Source organism: Mchenga conophoros, linkage group LG15 (genome assembly GCF_057382185.1).
Source record: "Mchenga conophoros isolate Kocher_MC1m ecotype Shallow Benthic linkage group LG15, M_conophoros_male_GT1.1, whole genome shotgun sequence".
Taxonomy (NCBI): Eukaryota; Metazoa; Chordata; class Actinopteri; order Cichliformes; family Cichlidae; genus Mchenga; species Mchenga conophoros.
In genome coordinates this window covers 15,095,867-15,115,534 of record NC_140540.1, presented here as the reverse complement: position 1 = coordinate 15,115,534, position 19,668 = coordinate 15,095,867, and the positions used below count along the sequence as shown (strand labels likewise).

Below are 19,668 nucleotides of genomic sequence, written 5' to 3'. Positions count from 1 at the left end.
CTGTCTTTTTGCCCTCTTCTCCTTATTCACAGCATTAAGTAAACCATATCTCAGCTTAAACTTGAACTTTTGTACTCTTTTTCTTTTTGTCTGAAAGCTATATTTGGTGGAGTGATGAGATTAATTTGCTAAGAATTTAAAATACAACTTTATTGTGGAATCATCACATGTTCTTTAGGAAGTTTATTTGAAATGAAAAGTGGAATCATCCAATCACATGACAGCAACTCAGTGCATTTAGGCATGCTGACATTGTCAAGATGACCAGCTGAAAATCAAACTGAGCATCAGAATGGGGAAGAAAGGTGAATTAAGTGACCTTGAAAATTGTATGTTTGTTGGTGCCAGATGTGCTGATGTGAGTATTTCAGAAACTGCTGGGATTTTCCCATGCAACTATCTCTATGATTTACAGAGAAGAAAATGAGAAAATATGCTTTGAGCAGCAGTTCACTGGGTGGAACTGCCTTGTTGATGTCAAAGGTCAGAGGAGAATGGGGAGACTGCTTTGCACTGACAGGAAGGCAACAGTAACTCAAAAAAGATCACTCGTTATAACCAAAGTATGCAGAAGAGCATCTCTGAATCCACAGGACATAGAACCACGAAGCCGATGGTCTAGAGCAGCACAAGACCACACCGGATGCCCACTCTAGTCAGCTTAGAACAGGAAACTGAGTGTATAATTCACACAGGCTGAACAAAACCGGACAACAGAAGATTGGAAAAATTTTGGCTGCTTTGATCGATTTCTGCTGTGACACTTGGATGACAAGAACTCGACATAAACAACATGAAGGCATGGATCTATCCTGCCTTGCATATAGAGTTCAGGCTGCTAATGGCGTGGGCCACTTTTGGCCACTTGAGCGTCACTTAAACATCACAGCATGTAGCCGATTGTGTCCATCCCTTTATGACTACAGTGAAATTATTTTCTAATGGCTCCTTCCTGTGATAAAAGCTATTAAAGTCTGACCAAAGTGTCTAACTAAAACACTTTTCATCGCAAACGCTGTCTCGTGTTTCATCTTGTACAGCATGTCTTCAAACTGTGGTGGTGTCCAGGGTGGAAGAGAGGGACCCAAATGCAGCACACATAGGCAGACTAAAACGAAAGAGAGACATTTATTGACCCATATAAAGTCCAAATGGATAGATCCAGGGAATATCCAATATACACAAACAATACATAACAAAAACCCACAGAAATAAAACAGCTGCAAAAAAAGGAAACATGACCTGGGAATTATATTTGCATTATATTATCTGATGATTAGGCCCCTACTCATAAGATGTGGTTAGCTTTTGGGGAGTCCCATTTAACAAATGGCTATCTTGTCTATTATGTTGGAATTTGTACTTTTGATTGATTTGTGAATAAACTAAACTAAACTAAACTAAACTAAACTAAACTAAACTAAACCCTTTGACAAAAAGAAACAAAGACAAACAAGCCAAAAAATCATACCATCTGAGGAGCATCACAGGTGGCTTATTTAATTTCATATATATAACGAATTTAAACCCTACGTGAGCTTTTACTATTACTGTTTTTCAAAGAACTTGCTTAAATACAGATCAGAATAAAGATCTCTGCTGAGAGGAGCCACCCCCTCCTCAGCAGCGGCAGCAGCAGCGCCCCTCTGTGCTGTTGTGAGTTACGTGGACACGTACGTGCGTGTTATTTACATCGTGGTGTCGGGCTGGCTGCTCGCATGTGCCGCTGCCCGTCTCCTTTGTCCTGCTTCGCAGCTTCACTGGGTGTCATGGGCTCTGCCTGCAGGGAGAGGAGCTTTGTCACTTCCCTCATCACACTGGATCCCTCGCCGCAGCAGTCCTCATCACCATCACCATCGCATCGCGAGAAGAGTCACAGCCTCTCAGTCTTCTTCGGAGGCACAATGACCGCGTTCCCGTAGGCTACACCATGCGAAGTGTGCCCACCTGAAACAGGCTGGGGATGCAGCATCCTTTGAGCCCTTCTGTTTGGGTTCCTGCTGCACTGGTTTCCTGCGGATGATGCGCGGAGGAGTTCGCGGCGTGTTTATGTCTCACTCTGCTTTGGAAAGCCCCCATCCCATCAGGAGATCCATGCACCACCGGTCTTTGTGTTGTTGTTATTACCATGTCCCCAGCATCGGCTGCAACGGCAAGTGAAAGCGCCACCGCCACCACCACCGTCCCCGAGGAGGAGACGGAAAGCCCCCGGGAAGAGGTAAGAATTGTTTGCAGTAAATTAAGGCTTTTGAGTAGTGTGGCATGTTTAAGTGACAGGCTGCCTTTGTGCATGCTCACTGTAATAATCTCACGGTAATAATCATTTGGCTTTTTTTTTTTTTTTAGATTCTGATTTAAGTGTTTGCACAGCACTTAAAGCGCTTTATTTGCCTATTATACGAACCCATGCGCGCACTCGAGCGTGTGAACGCCATGATTACGCTCCTGTGTCCTCCGGGCAGGCTTCCAAAATTAGGTTTAAGAATCTATCACGGTCCAATCAGGTACACGAAAGTGTTAAAACAAAAAAACTTACTTTGCTCATATCTTTCCAGAAGATATTGAAAGTCACGCAGCATTTAAAAGACATCTTGACGTTACTAGGGCTGGGAGAAGTGAGATGTTGTATTAGGGGGGGGGGGGGGGGGGGGGAGTCTGTAAATTTCCCTTAAGGGAAAAACTAAAACAGATTTGGAAACATAAGGACTCAACAGCAGTTTTCCTGAATTAAACTATAACACCCAATTCCTCTCCTTCTTCTCCAGTCTTCCCCTACATGCACACATGCTGGGCAAGTTACATATCCATTACACAAGAGAGTCTTTTTATATAACCTAGCTGGTCTTATTATGTCAAGAGAAAGTGTCCATGACTGCGAGAGGCACTAAAGGCACCACGGCAGCCTCCTGAATGTGAAGACTGTACAGATTTGAACCTTCTTGAAACTGTTTTTCCTTTTAACAATAGCCACTTTCATATTAAAATCTATGACTCCTATGAGTGCAAACTGTAAAATTACATTAGGATATAAGCACGTAAGGTGGCGTGCTGAAGTGATTCTCAGTTGTTGCTTTCATGCAAAGGGAATTTTCACTAAATACAAAACAACACTGAAACCAAATATTAAAAAATGATACAAGAGCCTTCAGCTAACTGTACACAGAAGACTTTTAGAGCTGTTTCATACAATAACTGCCTTAAATATAAATGTAACTCACTACAATTAAAAATGGATTCTCCTTTCATATTTTAGGACCAGCGCAAGGTTTTTCTAACACATTTTTAATCAGATTGTAACATGCAGAGATGCATTTGCTTTGCAGGCACATAATCAGAACGATATCTCCTACTGCACAACTGTTCATCATTAACCTCGAGCCTGTAAAATGTAACACTGGCCACAAAATGTGCCACGTAGTATTGATTGTAATTTTCGAACGTGGCCAGAATGCTGGTGAGCGAGCACTCCTCCTGCAGGAGGTTTATCTCAGTGGGGAATTTCACTGTTAATCCCTTTTGCTCTGTGGGGTGTAGCCTTGGGTTGGCAGTGTGCTTGAAGACCATGTGACCAAGGTCGGGAAGTTAATTATGATGCAAGAACATTGATTATTTATGCTCGTCTATCACTCGAAGAGCACAGAGCTGACATGTCGAGTTCAATAAATCAGCGCTGTGATAGAGCAGATGCTTTTTTTTTTTTAAATGTGGTGTTTAGAGGCGACCTATAGATCAAAATCTAGACATTTACAGTCTAATCTGAAGTGTTAGAAGTGAGGTCTGTCATGCAAATTTTTTTTGAATGAATTTAGTGATAATCTTCCCCTTCCTGGGACTTTTGAATCTCTGCCAGGTTTTGTGTGGCTGTGCTCCTGCAGGGCGTAACCAGCTCTCGAGCTCTTTGATGCAGCCGCTGGGGCTTGCTGTGCCCCGAGGAGATAAAGGATGGCACCATCTAAATGCTGCCCAAGTCAGACTACAGCCTTTTTTTCTGCCTGTCTGCCTAAATGTTTTTGACTCTTTAAAATCATATCAGTTCTTTCAAGTCTTCAACTCTCACGTGACAACAGGATTTCTTTTACATTTTAATGGTAATAATGAAGGAATCGTCTGATTATAACATGCACAGAGCAAGAAATGAGCAGTTGGCTCTTGGCTCATGCATAAACTATGCAAAAGCACTTGCAACGAAGAATATTTCCTTAAATATTTTATACACATGAGCCGCTGCTCCTTAACTTTTTGCCTACAGGTATTTAGGTTGTGTTCATCAATGCCACATTAAAATGTGCCATTCATTTAAATCTTCAGGTATAGGTTACTCCTTCTTATATTATTATGTTAATACCTGTGTTTGTAATCATTTTTTTCTCTTTTGCAGCAACAGCCTCAGAAACAGTCTCTGGCTAAGTCCTTGTGTCAGGAAACTCACTGGAAATGCCTGCTGCTGTCACTGCTGATGTACGGCTGTGTCGGGGTGATGGCCTGGTGCCAGGTGACAGAGGTCACACGCCTCACCTTCAATAGCGCCTACAAGGGAAACTCTATGATGTACCATGACAGTCCCTGCTCCAATGGCTACATCTACATCCCCCTGGCCTTCCTGGTCATGCTCTATGTGGTCTACCTGGTCGAATGCTGGCACTGCTACACCAGGAATGAGCTGCAGTACAAGGTTGATGTGGACAGCGTGACGGAGCGCATACAGCGCATGCAGCAGGCTACGCCTTGCATCTGGTGGAAGGCCATCAGCTATCACTATGTCAGGAGAACGCGACAGGTGACACGTTACCGTAATGGAGATGCCTACACCACTACACAGGTCTACCATGAGAGAGTAAACACCCACGTAGCCGAGGCGGAGTTTGACTACGGTAACTGCGGGGTTAAGGACATCTCGAAGAACCTGCTGGGCCTGGATGGTTTCCCCATCACCAAGCTGAGGTTCACCAAGTGCTTTAGCTTTGCCAATGTGGAGTCTGAAAACTCCTACCTGAACCAGCGGGCCAGGTTCTTTACAGAAAACGAGGGCCTTGATGATTACATGGAGGCACGTGAGGGGATGCACCTGAAGAATGTCGACTTTAAGGAGTATATGATTGCCTTTTCTGACCCTGATCACCTTCCATGGTATGCTTCCAACTCCACCTTCTGGGTAGCGGCTGCTTTCACCTTGTCCTGGCCTATGAGGGTGCTGACAGAGTATCGTACTTCCTGTGTGCACTACCATGTTGAGAAGCTGTTCGGCTTTGACTATGTGCCAGTAACGCCATCTGACGAGCGGGTGTATTGCAGACACATCCCACGGGTCAACACAATTGACAGCACAGAGCTCGAGTGGCACATCCGCTCCAACCAGCAGCTAGTGCCCAGCTACTCTGAGGCGGTTCTCATGGACCTGGCCCAGCTCTCAGGGAGCTGTAATAGCTACTCCTTATCCGGAGGCTATGGCAGCTACAGGCAGAACTGCGAACGCTGCCACCGTGCCATAAGCAGCTCCTCCATCTTCTCCCGAAGCGCCCTCAGCATCTGCAACACTGGGAGCCCCCGCATCCCGTTCAGCGCCAGCCGCTTCTCGCTGGGTCGGCTGTACGGCTCCAGGCGGAGCTGCCTGTGGAGGAGCAGCGGGAGCCTGAATGAGCAGTCGTGTCCCACAGAGAGCACGCGCTGTCTGTCAGGCCAGCAGGCCAGTGAGGAGAACCCTCCAGCCTATCAGGACGCGCTGTACTTCCCAGTGCTCATCGTGCATCGCAACGAAGGCTGCCTCAACCACGACCACCGCTCGCTGCACAGAAATGGCTCCTGTGTAGAAACTTCACTCTGATGACACGAGCTAAGGCCAAGGAAACTCTTCATACATGGACTCTTGTGTCTCTTTAACACAGAGATTTAAAAAAAAAAAAAAGAGCATTCTCTGAGTTACCACAACAAAGGATTTGTTAACATTTCTAAACATACTGTCACCTGACACAACAGCAATTACAACAAAGTATGTGTGTGGAATTTATCACTCAATACATCAGGGAAAAACAGACCCGATGAGACTGTTGTTTAAAATACAGCGAGGCTTTAAAGGATACTGCCAAAGTGTCATGTGCAGCCCTAAAGAGTCTGTTGAGATTCAGATAACCAATGAAAATCAAGGGCCATCCCATCCTAGTGTAAATGCCATATTTACAGATCTTAGTCACAGACAATTTACAAAGATATGAGTAACATTTCCCGGTATATGAAGCCTGAAATGGGCTTTGACTCAGCAGCAAATGAAAAAATTAAATGGATGCCAAACGAGAAATGGAACGCAAAGATAAGCAACCTTGTCAAAACACACTAACGAGACTAAGTAGTTTTGCTGAAACCAAACACCCTAACCCTCTCATGGCTCTTATCAAAGTGAAGTCAGTACAGTCGACAAATACAGAAATCTGCATGTTAACACATTTTGATCCTGGATGATTTAATGTCTCCATTCAAAGTTAATGCTCATGGAAATCCATTCAAAGAGAAAAAAACTGAAAATAAATGTGCGGATAAAACATTCAGTCAGCTGATATGTGCTTGGCTGCAATGACATTAAACTCCATGGCTCGCCAAATATAGCACAGGAGGAGTTTGAATAATTTAGCAGACGAGGGCTGAAGGACACGAGGATTTAAAACTGATTCATAAACACTTCTTTAAACTGTTCAAACTGTACATTTTGTAAAGCAGTAAAAAATACCCTCACTGCACTGCTGAGAAATCAGTGTCAACTCCGCCAGTTTAAAATCTTAAAGATCCATTTAGGTTCGTGTTGGGCAATATTTTCATTGAGCCTACCTCTTTATTTAAGTGCCTAGCATCAACCGTTACTGACAAGCACAAGCTGCAATGACTTCTCATCTCATCTCACTATCCTCCCATTAAAACAAGCAGAAGAACACATCAAGGTTATTGAAAACATAGGCAAAAATCCACAAGTTTGTAAGAATCAGACACAAAATGCTTTTCAGATTTCTTTTTCACATTACTCACACAGCCAGCCCTGTGCTGCTGCTGCTGCTGATGCATATCAGAGAGACAGCTAGAGAGCTGGCCATCGAAAACACTCGAAATAGGCAGAGGCCTGGATTCACTACTGATAGTGTCAGATTTAATTATATAAAAGGATTACTTTAAAACACTAAAACCTACTTCCTCTCAGCTGAGTGCATGCGGTATCTGATGGGAAATTTACTTTTGCAGCCAAGAACCGAAGCAGTGTTTAATGCAAACAGTGACAAAAGCCACTCCCCGCAGCACAACCCATCGCTCAAAGTTTGGTTTATTTCTTCCAGCACTCCTTAATATTTTTGGACAGTCATTTAGCCACTTGAAGGAATGGAGGTTAAGCATAGAGGACGTCCATAACGACGGATATACATGGATCATACTGCCATTACGGCCATCACTGAATACTATGAACCTCACCTGCGTTTAGACATTTGGTGTTGAGATTTGCCTTCCCGATAAAGTGATCAATCAGCCATACTCATTACATTCCATGTGTGTTGTTGTGTTTGGAGCTGTGGACTGAGACACAACCCCCTCATAACAGGCTTGTTATGAGGGGGTCAAGGTCAAGGTCATCTATGCAACCTCACCCCAAACTCAGGATAGTATTCAGGTCAACGATTCTGCTTGCAACAACATCTCGATAATCACTCATGTTCTCATCTGCACATAAAGAAGGCGGAGGTGCAGATGCAAACATCTCCAGTCATTGAGTTTCACTTCTGCACTCGCTATTCATAAATCCATCACTTAGTCTGTGTGTAAAGGTCCGGTAAACTGCAACGTTTTAAAGTCGATTTTTGCTAAAATTGATTCCACCATGAAACACAAGAAAAATGCGGTATCTTAGCATGAAAAAGAGGTTATTACCAGAGAAATCTTCCACTAGAAAAAACATCTGCATTATCAAAGAAAACAAAACAACTCTTCAGAATAATACGTCTCATATTACCGCTCTAACAACTTAATGCGGTGGGTTATGAACAGCTTCAGGCTCCTGTATTCAAGATGCTAACACCAAAATCTCACCTGAAATCTTGAGATAGGGGGACATTTATGACAAGTGTTTGAAATAAATTAGTTTAATCACAGAAAAACTGAAGTGTACAAATGGCAAGTTATTATTTTAGGCTCTCTATACATCTTCAGTGGTTCCAGTGTGTATGTTAAACTATTCACAGAACAGATGTCAGTGATCTGAGCTAAAATGGCTGGGAATCAATTGAGCTAACAAGTTAATTTTTAGCCCATTCAGATTCTTTACTTATTTTGTAGCTGTGAAGGACTGGATCACAACCGAGCTCGTGCTGGTCAGAAGTCAGAGACTCAAGTGGACTTGCATGACTCAGAGGACAACACAAATAACAGCATGCAGTCTCCACAGGGCATTTAAATGTACCGAAATGTCTTTTTTGTTATGTTAATCAAAATATAGGAGGATGCACCGGATGTCAATGCTAAAGTCACTGTGCCACTCTGAAATCATCACAATCTCTCCTTCATCATCATCATCAAGCCTCTCAGGTGGCTTCACTGTGATATTCATACATAGTCCCATGTAAGAATAGAAAAATGTGTTTACCCGTGAAATGTTTACGCAGCAACAGAAACAAGCTATTTGACCGATTACAATCTGACTGAAAGTTTTAAAGCTATACACTTTTCCTCTATAGATGACTGTTAGAATAACATTTCTGCAAAGAAAGCAGCTATAGCCGTTATCATGTCTTATGAGGTAGATTAGGCTCGTACGATGATTTGTATTCTTTCACTCAATGATGCTTTGGGCCTCATCTTTTATACTTCCATAAATCTGTGGATTTTTAACATTGTAGAGCAGGATGGCTTTGTACTGTAAATAAATAGAGACAGGAGTGTAGAATGTCAGTCGATGTGGATATTGTGTGCACACATGCACACAAACACACACTTAACTGGAGCAGGGACAGATTTGATGTGTTGCTATTAAATGGAGAGAAGCAGAACGGTCCCCCTAAAAAGGCTGTTTTGGGATGGTTTTGTTTCCCTTTAAACACGTTTTTAATCATTTTAGAATACTTTTTTAAAAATACAAATGCTGTTGGTGTGATTTGACTGCTTTGGGATAAGGTATATCTAAGCATAAACATATGCTTAGTGATTACTAAGGATCTAAATATAATAAATCAGTATTCTGTCATAGATTTTTCTGCTTTTTGGCTAAATTAGTCCAGAATAACCTCTCTTCAAATGGCTCTGGAGACTGATTTGTGATTTTAGGTGTGACACCTGTGACATACACCTGATTCATGGCTATGACTGTAAATTACATCTGACTGATAATTTTGTTGCCGCCTAGTTCAAGAGTTACACTATTTACCAGTAGATTATAGGTAAAAATAAAACAATGCAAGTCTGTATGTATTCCAACACCATCACGACGTTGCCTTGATGTTACATAAGGACTGAATACCAAACATGTGTATCAAAGTAGAACAAAAAACTCAATAAACTGAAATGCTCACTAAAATATCTGGTCTATTTGTTTAAAAATACACAACAGACATGCCAGAAAGACTATGATCACTGATCTGAGGTCAACTGATGCAACCAGTGTTGCATGTTTGTCAGCCAAAGGGAACTTTTGATACTGTCAACAAGTGTAGTAAATAGAACAGAAGCAACAGTGTGCTGGTCCATCCCCTCGGTCCCAAGCTCATTGGTTCCTGTTGCTTCATAATCAAAACAGGACATATTTTTCACACTTACTCATTGTCTAAAAAGTCTCAGCTGGAAGATTTCTGGAAATGTTACTCGAACTGGAGTAAATGTGAGTTGTGATGTTGTGATCCCTCCCCCTGCTGGCTACGCAAAGTAGGTAGATCCCGATATAAACTTTGCTCAACTTGCAGGAGACTGTTTGAAACAACAACTAATGACAGCGCAGGATACCCATGATTGATACATGACCTGGTCTGCCAGGAACCAATCATCTGCTTCAATCATTATGAATTAAGTAGATATCAGACAACTCATTTGAGATAGTTTAAAGATCTTAATGACACATCATATCCTGCATTTTTCTTACGTTAGAATTAATGTAGGGCTCACTTACATCTGTTGTGTTTTAGACCAAATTTGGTTGAATTTTGCTGCATATTTTCGTTTATTGTGGTTTTAGATGAATACGTTCATCTATTGCAAAGACAGACGGCTGATAAAGATGGGTTTATATTATAAAAACCATCAGTTGGCATTCTCAGTATTCTTCTCTCTTGGGTTTGTTTCTTGTTTTCTAAACTGGTTGTTCCAAACCATTTGGTTAATGACGGAAACTCTCCGCTCTTCAATGTCTGTCAGGTGGATATTGCATTCTGTCACACTGGTGTTGTGAGACATCGCCTCCTCCAAAGCGTTCCCTCCAACCTGCACAAATGCAAACATACACACACCTAAAAGCTCTGCTGATGGCCTCAATAACCTTGAAAAACATCTCACTGCTAACCTTGCAGTTCGAAATACGGCACACTTTATAAGCTCCCCTTTGCTGCTGCTACCAGTCTTTTGCTGTTTTTTGTAAAACAGGCATTTCTATTTCTGAAACCAAGGTCAAAAATATTGATGGTACTGCATGTTGGATTTCTGCTATGTGGGTGATTTTTGATCCTCCGCAGTGTATTCCAGTCAGAGATACAATATGCAGTTAAAATCCGAAGAAGAGAGAGCATGAGAAGGGGGAATTCAGATCTACCTCTCTTGGGGAAACAACACTTACTCAGTTTTCCATTATTACATGTTTTCCCACACATATCTATGAATAATTGAAAATCCTAGTACTTTACAGCTGCTCTGTTGACTTCACTATGCTGTGTCTGCACAGGCGTTAGCATGCTTTGAGAGTTTTTCAAAATGAACCAGCATTCCAAAGCTGACAAATTTAACAAGAAGAAGTAATAAGTGGTTACAGTGAAACCATAACTTAAAATAACAGTTTCACTCTTCCTCTCTGTCAGTTAATTTTTGACAGTTTTTAATCTGCATGGCTTTCGGGATAACAGCAAACCTATCTATCTATCTATCTATCTATCTATCTATCTATCTATCTATCTATCTATCTATCTATCTATCTATCTATCTATCTATCATTATTATTATTATTATTATTAATAATAATAATAATATCTTTGCAACTACAAATTATTTTCTTTCTTTTTTTTTTAAATCAATTATCAGTTTTATTAACTTATTGATATACTGTTTATGAGCCATGTTGACTAAATTAAAATAGGTTCTTTGGTCTAAACAGCAGTCAAAACTAATTAAAGAAGAAATAATATCACAGAATAAAAAAACGCATACACTTTAGTAGCTCGGACAGATGGATGTTTTCAACGCTATCCTTAATTGTTGCTGAGTAAAGTTCTAATAAATGAATAATCAGTTAATTATCAGTTAATTATTTTACACATGAAATTACATGAAAAGATATGATGTGGTCTTTACAAGCCTACGATGGCAATAGCCTCCTACATGGCATAGAGGACCTAGAGGGCGAGATGAAGAGAAGGGCACTATGCAAATAAAATCATTTTGCATCTACTTCTAGACAATAAGAAGAAATGTATCAACTGAATGTCTGAATTTAAAGGAAACTATTCAAATGTCTTACTTCTTATGCAAAGACGCCCAATTTGTCCATAAAATGTTATGTTTGTTAATGGTCTTTTAAGGATTCACTTTCTTGGTGGCACTTGCTTCCAGATTCAAAATACAACGTAGTTAAATCAAAAGAGAAACTTGGATGTGCATGTGAAAAGAAGGAAAGTTTTGAAGTCTAACCTTGAAATTAAAGAGTGTGTCTGTCGCCTGATACACTATATTGCCAAGTCTTCAAGATATGAAGGGGCATGGTCATTCAGGACTTTGTATGTAATTTGTATGTGCGGACAAGGATTTTAAATTCACTTCTGGATTGAATTAACTAACAAGGCAGAAACACAATCTTTCTATTCCTGTTAGTGCATAGGATGGTTAGGGTGCGGAATTTATACATTTTGGATAAAATGTATTCTGCAGTCCGGAGGAATGCAATCCGTTTTCTTTCAATAATAAAACAGCCACATAATAAGGAATTACAATAGACTTCTTTTTCAGCATCTTTCTGAGACAGCATGTTTCTAATTTTAGCAGTTTTCCTTGCTGCGAAAAGTAGACTTATTTCTCTCTTACCTCACCCAGTGTGTTGCAGGAGAGATTAATGCTCTTCAGGGTGTTATTCTGTGCTAACATACTAGACAGGGAAAGCACAGTAAGCCAAGTTACCCCATTGGCTCCCAGTTGCAGGTGAAGTAGGGTTTTGTTGTTCAACAAGGCCTTACAAATAGCCTGACCACCCTCATCCTTCAGACGGTTCAGACATAGATTGAGGGACACAAGAGTTGTGTTCTTGGACAAGGCATGAGCTATAGCCTTGGCCCCAGGGCCGCCAATATTGTTGTCATACAGGTTAAGGATCTCCAGCTTGCTCTTTGTGAGCAATTTGCCGATGGCTCTGGCTCCGCTGTCTCCAATCACGTTGTGAGAAAAATCTAGAGTGCGCAGGGAGGGGTGGTCTAAAAGGTACTTCACCAACAAACGACACTTTTTATCTTCAAGGTGGCTTAGATGGAGCCTAAAGAGCTGAGGAAACAGTAAGAACCTGTGATGGGTCTTTCCAAGCAACACACAAAAAATAACATGCTTACACATCAGCACCACACGATCAGATAAGTAATGTTTTATGGGTAAACATTGAAAAATTAATCAGGACACCCTCAGAATATGCTTGCCTTCATTTTTAGTGCTACAGGCTCTCAAAGTACAAAGTGGATGCTGGAAATTTGGCACTTTTTAGATTGGATTAAAATTTATTTTTTGGGGGGGATGTACCATCATAGCATTGTGTTTCTGTTGGATAAGTAGAAGAAAAACGGATGGAATAGATGTTCGGATAGACTTAAAAACTGACTATCCATACATACATCCATACATAAAAACAGTTAAAAACTATAATAAGATCAAATTTTTATCAGCTTTTTTGTTCAGCAAAATTTCTTCTATAATCAACTTTGAGCATCAGTATTGGAATATGAAATAGATAGAACTTGGTTATTCAGTCAGAAGAGTAGCAGCTCTGAGTAGAGCTGCTACTCTTCCACATTGAAAGTCCAGGTCAGGGGCTTCTGGCATCTGATTAGGATACCTAATGGATGCAGGTAAGGTATTTAGGTGTGCACTAGTAGAAGAAGGTGCCAGGGCAGACCCATTACTCACATGAGAGATTACATCTCTTGGCCTGCTTAAGAATGCCTTGGTGTCCGCCCAGATGAGCTCTGAGCGTCTCTGCTAAGACTTCTGCCCCCCGCAGCCAGAACCCAGATAAAAATTAATGGATAGATTGCAAGTATTAAAATATTACAATATTACACAAAATACATTTTTGCATTTTTTTCTGCAGAACTCTTGACATATCCTTTGATGTTGATGCTCAAAGTTGGTCACAGAAAAACAACTGCAATGAGCAACAAGTAGATTTTGACTCCTGAGTGCAACACTTGTCCTGGGTTTTAAAACTGATATTTTGCTGTAGCTTTTTGAGCTTTTTTGTTCCAAAAATATCCTGCAGCTATCCTGCAGCATCAAAATGCTGGAAAACAAAATAAGGTGCCAAATTTCAACCCAATCCCACTCCTGTTATTTGAGGGCTTGTAAAAACGTACATAGAATGGGGATTTATTTCTGCACGAAGTCGGGCGGGAGCTTTTTTCACATAGGATATCTGGAATGGGTACTATGTAATTTAATGCAATACTTACCTTTAATGTCTTACAGGACTTAAGTGCCTTGGCAAGGGACTCACAGTCCCGGTTGGTCATCTCAAACATGCTCCATTCAAAGTTCATACCACATGATTTGACTTTGTACACCAAGTGCAGCTCTTCCAGGTTTGTAAGCTTGTCAAGCAAGATCCTAAAGTCAAAGTGGTCCATACCAGATTTATCATCATCATTTGCAAGTGTCAGCTCTGATGCTTGCTCCTCATCCTCTGTCTGCGGCTCCTTGACAGGTGGCAGAAGCTGAGCAATGTTTAGCTTCTTGATGTGGTCTTTACAAAGCGTGACCATGTCTAGAACTGTCTTTGGCTCTGTTATGCCTGGAACGAAAAGTTCAATGATGTTCTCCAGCTGCCTTTCAAAAAACATTCGTTTCCAGCTTTCGCCGTAATTAGAGACGTCACAAACTTTCCACTTCTGCTCACAGCATCGCTTCCAGTAAACGCCATCTGGGAAAACATTGGCTGCGAAATGCAGAGGCAGGGAAAGGGACACTCTGTTCTGAATGAAGTCCTTCTCACTGGATGTAAGCTCTTCATATATTGGCCTTTCTGCAACAGGTATACATTTTGCAATTAAGTTCCAGCTTTATTACAAGTGAGATTATAAACTTGTGGATAATAGCGATACTAAAAACCACCTTCAAAGTTGTTCACTATGCACTGGAGAGAGAGGTTTGACAAACTGGACACTGTAGCCAGTGACCAGTCTAGATATTCAGCAATGATCCTCCTCATGTTACTGCAATCTTCACTTTGGATAAGATTAGCCCTGGAGGATAAAGAGAGGCATTATAGTATAGAGATACGGCACTTAAGTGAAATGTATGGGGAAAATACAGTGCTGTATTTGGCCCCTTCCTTATTTCTAACTTTTTTTGCATATTTGTAACATTTACATATTTTGGAACATCAAACTAAGTTTAACATTAGACAAAGATAGCCTGAGTAAATACAAAATGTAGTTTTTAAATGATCATTTCATTTATTAAGGGAAAAAGCTATTTAAATCTATCTGGCCCATCACCTTACAAATAGCCTGGTGATGTGAAAAATCTAATACCTGGTTATGCAACCCTTGGAAGCAAGAACTATAATGAAGCATTTGCAGTAACTGGCAATGAGTCTTTCACATCAGTGTGGATAAATTTGGACCCTAATTTTGGATGAATATTTTCCCAAAAGTCTTGGGGATCATCAAGGTATTTTTTGGCAAACACCAGACGAGCCTTTGTGTCGTTTTTGTTAGCGGGGGTTTTCTCCTTGGAACTCTTGGAATGAGTCGTCACTGTCCTCTTGGAGTAACTTTGCTATGGCGGCAACTCCTGGGAAGGTTCATCGCCATTCCGAGTTTTGTCTATTTGTGGATAATGGCTCTCACCGTGGTTTGTTGGAGTCCCAAAGCCTTAGAAACTGCTTTGTCATTGACTGATAGATCTCAATGACTTTGTTTCTCAACAGCTTTTTTCAACCGTGGCATGGTGTGTTACTTTTTGTGGTCTTTTAGTCTACTACAATGATCACTGCAGTGATCAGTCCTGGGTGTGAATAGAAAATTGAACTCAGCTTTCTGAAAATGTGGTTAAAATAATAATTTAACAAACGGGGTGGCAGGCAGGCCAGGTAGGTTCAAATAGCTTTCTCCCCTAAATAAAATAATAATTTATGAACTGCATCAGCTTAATTTAAATTCAGTTAACGAACTCACTTACTTTGATTACATTTTGCGATTACGTGCAGTTTTTATTTCCTAACAATGTTCGAATAAAGTTATTACAGTAATTTTACAAAATAAGTGCCAGAAGTGGACTAAAAAAATAAATAAATAAATAATGAATAATAAAAAAGAATAAGTCAATAAATAAATCACACATTTAAAGTTTCCTTCATAGACAGATATTATATTTTCAATTGTAGTTATATGGTGAGTCTAAGTAGCTCAGCTATTGGGCTATTGAGTTGCTTTTGAAGTTGGGCAGAAGTTGCTAGCTTCTGACCAATACGGTATCTTACATAGTTAGCTTAAGAGCATGTAGTCCCACCACTGTTATAGCTATCGAATAAAAACTTCTTCACGGAGCTATTTAATATTTGTTTTATGTCATTCAGTTAGATATACACAGCCTAATCCTTGTCGTATACATGCTAACATACCTGCAGTACTGGTTTAGGGTTCATCTGTTCCCATGGGAACGGAACGCAGTGAGTTTACTTTAACGTCTCTGGGAAATTTGAGTTTTTACTCTGAATGTTGACCGATACCTCGATGTACGTATAAACGTAATGTTTATACTGTTTACTGCTGTGTTTAGGAGACAAAAAAAATAAATACAAAATTTAGTAAGACACATGGAAATACGCATTTCACATGGAAATCATTTTCATTTTTGTGAGTCACCGGTTCGGGAAAACAAATTTCCGAGTTTCATGAAATGAAACAGTTTTTCTTAAATACACAAGACAGACAATGACAAGCTATAGTATTACTACTACCACTACTACTACTACTAATATTAATATTAATAATAATAACAATGAGCTGTAGAAAGAGAAGAAGAGTACAATCATAAGTTGCTTAATTTGGGAATCAAAGCTACCTGGAACAAATCGCATGTTTAAATAACATCCAGTATTTATACAACCACAGCTTTATTTTCACAGAGAAACGAGTGCTTTGTGTTTAGGTTTGCATCTGAGGAAGCAGTGATCATGCTGTGAAACACTCAGATGCCACCAAACTGCCAGATGGACCTTGGGTCTGGACCATGGGCCTTTTGGAAAAGAGCACACTGGAGTGGATCCATCTGTCTCACAAGCAACACAAAACAGGCGCAAGGCTACTGTGTAGGAGGTGAGAAATCTGTAAATACCACCTTAAGAGATTCATGGTTGTTATTAAGCAAAACATCATTTAAGGCCAAGTTATTTTACATGGATAGAGATGGAGTCACAAATTTTAGAGTCAGCTGTAGGAGCTAATTGCACTGAGAGAATGAGATGTTTGAATTTGACACCACTGTTATCACATAAGCCACAAATTACACTTAGAGCATTTTTTCATAGTCTGAAAAGCATTGTAGCATAGTAAAGACGGAACGAGAGTGTGTAGACTTGCTGCTTTGATGCAGTGGAAAGATGTAACACTTAATTTCATACATTTGTGTGAATCTTTGCTTTAAAGTGCCCGAATCAAATACCAAGTAGATGCAGGATAAATTTGTTCCTTGAATTAATCATCTGTGGACTTCATCAGCTTTCATCAGTTGTGTAACATTCAAGCATGGATGAAAGCAGGTACATGATGCTGCAATCCTGACTCTGCTCCCCATATGCTTGGGCAGAGAGAGCGTGACTGAGTAACAGTTAGATAGCTGTTACTGGCATCGTGAGGTTGCTTCCAGGAGTCGGATGGCGGCTCGGATGGAGGAACGAGAGGCTCCAACTGTAGCCCCAAGGCAGTCCATCACTGTCGTCCTCGTGAAACGCGGTCCGACAGACACACGCGTCCCTCGTACTCCGGCTTTTAATGGACTGGCGTGACATCAGGCATCCACAGCACAGAAGGCAAACTCACTCTGTGGGCTGCTGTCCCAGTGCTCTCTGTGGAGTGAATCACAGTGTTCGAAGGGAGGGGTTGTCACTGCACCACATAAGAGGTGCACATGTTTACTGATCAAAGTGGCATCTCTGATGTTTTGGCATGAAGCAAACAAGAGAAATGGGAAAAACCAACCAGCTATTCAACCCTACTGTTTGCCAGAGGTATCGAATCAGAAGATGCAAAAGAAAGAATAACATGCCTGGGTGCTTTTACTTTTACTTTCTGGCAATGTAAGTATTTTATTTTTAAGATATAATAATAATTAATTTAAGAATGTGTGAATATTTACATTTGAATCTACCTTTTCCCCCCTAACAAATAGTGCAGCGCGGCAGGATATTTGCTTATACATCTTCCTGAATAATTGCTGTTTCTCAGGGATAATAAGTGATTTAGTTCAGGAGCATTAGATAGATGAAGTGATTATAGTGCAATTAAGACCTCAACCAAAGCCAGGCCATGGAGTTAACACAGGATCAAAGCTGTCTGTCTGCAGTCTGAGGACTGTGTGCATTAGCACCGGAGCAGCCGGTGCCATCTCTCTTTCATTTTCTTTCAGATCCCAAGGAGCTGTTGCATTAGTTACCAGGCAACAGAGCGTGTGTCTAATTACTAAAGGATAGAAGGATTTAGCAAAATAAAGTGCTTCTTTCCAAGATGGAAATCTATTTTTAAATGTGACGCCCACCGCTGGTAGATTTAGAAGTGTAACATTGTGAAGTAACTCATGATCTCATGATCTTTTTCAGATGACAGCTCTAATGGTCAAGGGGCATGATGACAATAAAGCCTTTTGGAAGTGGTGCCCTTTAAATATTGCCCTGTGCGCTTCAACAGCCCATGTAAACATCCTAATTTTAAAAAAAGAAACATAATCTCAGCAACTATGAATCATGCGAAGCTACTGAAAATTCCCACACTATGTTAAGACTTGAAGTCATTCAGTTGTTTGTTTATATGAGGCTGAAGCAGTGAGAGCTGAGGTAAACTGTGGAGTGCTGCCAGACTTTTCTGCAAGCCTCCCAGCTCCACAGCCTGTCTGCAAGGCAGGGCGACTCCCAGGTGACTCAGGGCATGAATTGAAGGCAGGGAGCCACAGAAAACAAATGACAGTATGTCGTTTTAAAAACATGTTGCCTTTATTTTTTCTAACACACTGAGACTTGTTAGTTTTGTTAACCTATTAAATGCAGGAGGATGTTTTCCAACTGAAGAACAAAAAGCTTAATGGATTTATGCTAGGTAACCAGCATTGATGTGCTTTTACCTCTTTTTCTTTTAATGGAAAAACAAACTGAACCAACAAAGCTGACGAAGGAGATTATGTTTGATCTCAACACTTCTATATAAGATTCAGTTTACTGGGGTTCAGTTAGCAGATCTTCTCCTGATTTCTAATCCCTGACTCACAGCCAGAAACCATGGCAGGCTATAATAAATGAGAGTAGCTCTGGAAAGTGTTACTATTACAGCATTACCACATTATAAACTGTGCTGCAGCCCATCAGCATAGAAATATTTCATCATAGGAGATTTATATCCATCCGTATATATCCATTCTCTTCCCCTTATCCAATTCAGGGTCACAGGGGGCTGGACTCTATCCCACTTGAAAGGCAGGGTCCTGATAGGTTGTCAGCCAATCCTGAGACTAACATAGAGAGACAGACCACCATTCACAGTCAGCCAATTAAGATAACATGCATTTCTTTGGACAGGGGGAAGAAGCCGGAGTACCCATAAAGAAGCCAGGCAGGCACAGAGGGACCATACAAGATGGATTTTTTTAAATAACTTAATAACTCCACAGTATTTTTTGTCATTATGTTGTGAAGTTTTTTTTGTTTTTTTTTAAATCTGAATGCTCCATCTGCCTATCACTTTGCTGCTGGACCACCTGAATTTCCCCAATGAGGGACAATAAGGGATATTTCTATTCTAATCTAATTAAACATCCCTTTTCCAAAGCATAAAAGAGCCACTAGATCCCCTTTTTCTGCCTTTATCTGCTTTTGATAACACAATCATTGTCTGGTCATAAGGGACTGATGTTGCTGTGGTACCAGCAACATCAGTTTAAACACATTGTTTGAACTGTGAGGCTGTTTGCGAATGTAACTTAACACCAAGGTGGCGACTTTCAAAACACAGCAGAATTTTTAGTTACCTGGGCCAGTAAATGTTAAAG

The 19,668-nt window shown here is 40.6% G+C and overlaps 2 protein-coding genes and 1 long non-coding RNA gene across 4 annotated transcripts; 2 read left to right on the top strand and 1 right to left on the bottom strand.

Annotated features, from left to right (window-relative positions):
- Window positions 1–1,702: 1,702 nt before the first annotated feature.
- tmem151ba (transmembrane protein 151Ba) lies at window positions 1,703–9,538 on the top strand. The gene is made up of 2 exons (XM_085246716.1): window positions 1,703–2,218; window positions 4,379–9,538. Exons 1-2 carry the CDS (start codon window positions 2,129–2,131, stop codon window positions 5,819–5,821), a joined length of 1,533 nt encoding a protein of 510 aa, XP_085102842.1. The 5' UTR covers window positions 1,703–2,128; the 3' UTR covers window positions 5,822–9,538.
- Window positions 9,532–16,098, bottom strand: drc5 (dynein regulatory complex subunit 5). 2 transcript variants are annotated; one of them, XM_085246718.1, is made up of 6 exons: window positions 16,034–16,098; window positions 14,521–14,651; window positions 14,306–14,431; window positions 13,863–14,200; window positions 12,238–12,687; window positions 9,532–10,434 (listed from the first exon to the last, which is right to left on the bottom strand). In XM_085246718.1, exons 2-6 carry the CDS (start codon window positions 14,615–14,617, stop codon window positions 10,255–10,257), a joined length of 1,191 nt encoding a protein of 396 aa, XP_085102844.1. In that variant the 5' UTR covers window positions 14,618–14,651; window positions 16,034–16,098; the 3' UTR covers window positions 9,532–10,254. The 2 variants fall into 2 exon arrangements, with proteins under 2 accessions (XP_085102844.1, XP_085102843.1); XM_085246717.1 differs by having other exon boundaries at window positions 13,863–14,431.
- Window positions 15,479–19,619, top strand: LOC146558087 (uncharacterized). Its single transcript, XR_014888544.1, has 3 exons — window positions 15,479–15,502; window positions 16,564–16,730; window positions 19,199–19,619. It is a non-coding gene; the product is annotated as an uncharacterized LOC146558087 (long non-coding RNA).
- The last annotated feature ends 49 nt before the right edge of the window (window positions 19,620–19,668 follow it).

Bases quoted from the DNA above. Each gene is read 5' to 3' on its own strand.
- tmem151ba (XM_085246716.1), top strand. From the start codon at position 2,129: ATGTCCCCAGCATCGGCTGCAACGGCAAGTGAAAGCGCCACCGCCACC. The intron at 2,219-4,378 runs GTAAGAATTGTT...TCTCTTTTGCAG, and splicing joins CGGAAAGCCCCCGGGAAGAG to CAACAGCCTCAGAAACAGTC.
- drc5 (XM_085246717.1), bottom strand. From the start codon at position 14,617: ATGAGGAGGATCATTGCTGAATATCTAGACTGGTCACTGGCTACAGTG. The intron at 14,432-14,520 runs GTGGTTTTTAGT...TACCTGTTGCAG, and splicing joins CATAGTGAACAACTTTGAAG to AAAGGCCAATATATGAAGAG. The intron at 10,435-12,237 runs GTAAGAGAGAAA...GCATTTGTGCAG, and splicing joins CCTGCAACACACTGGGTGAG to GTTGGAGGGAACGCTTTGGA.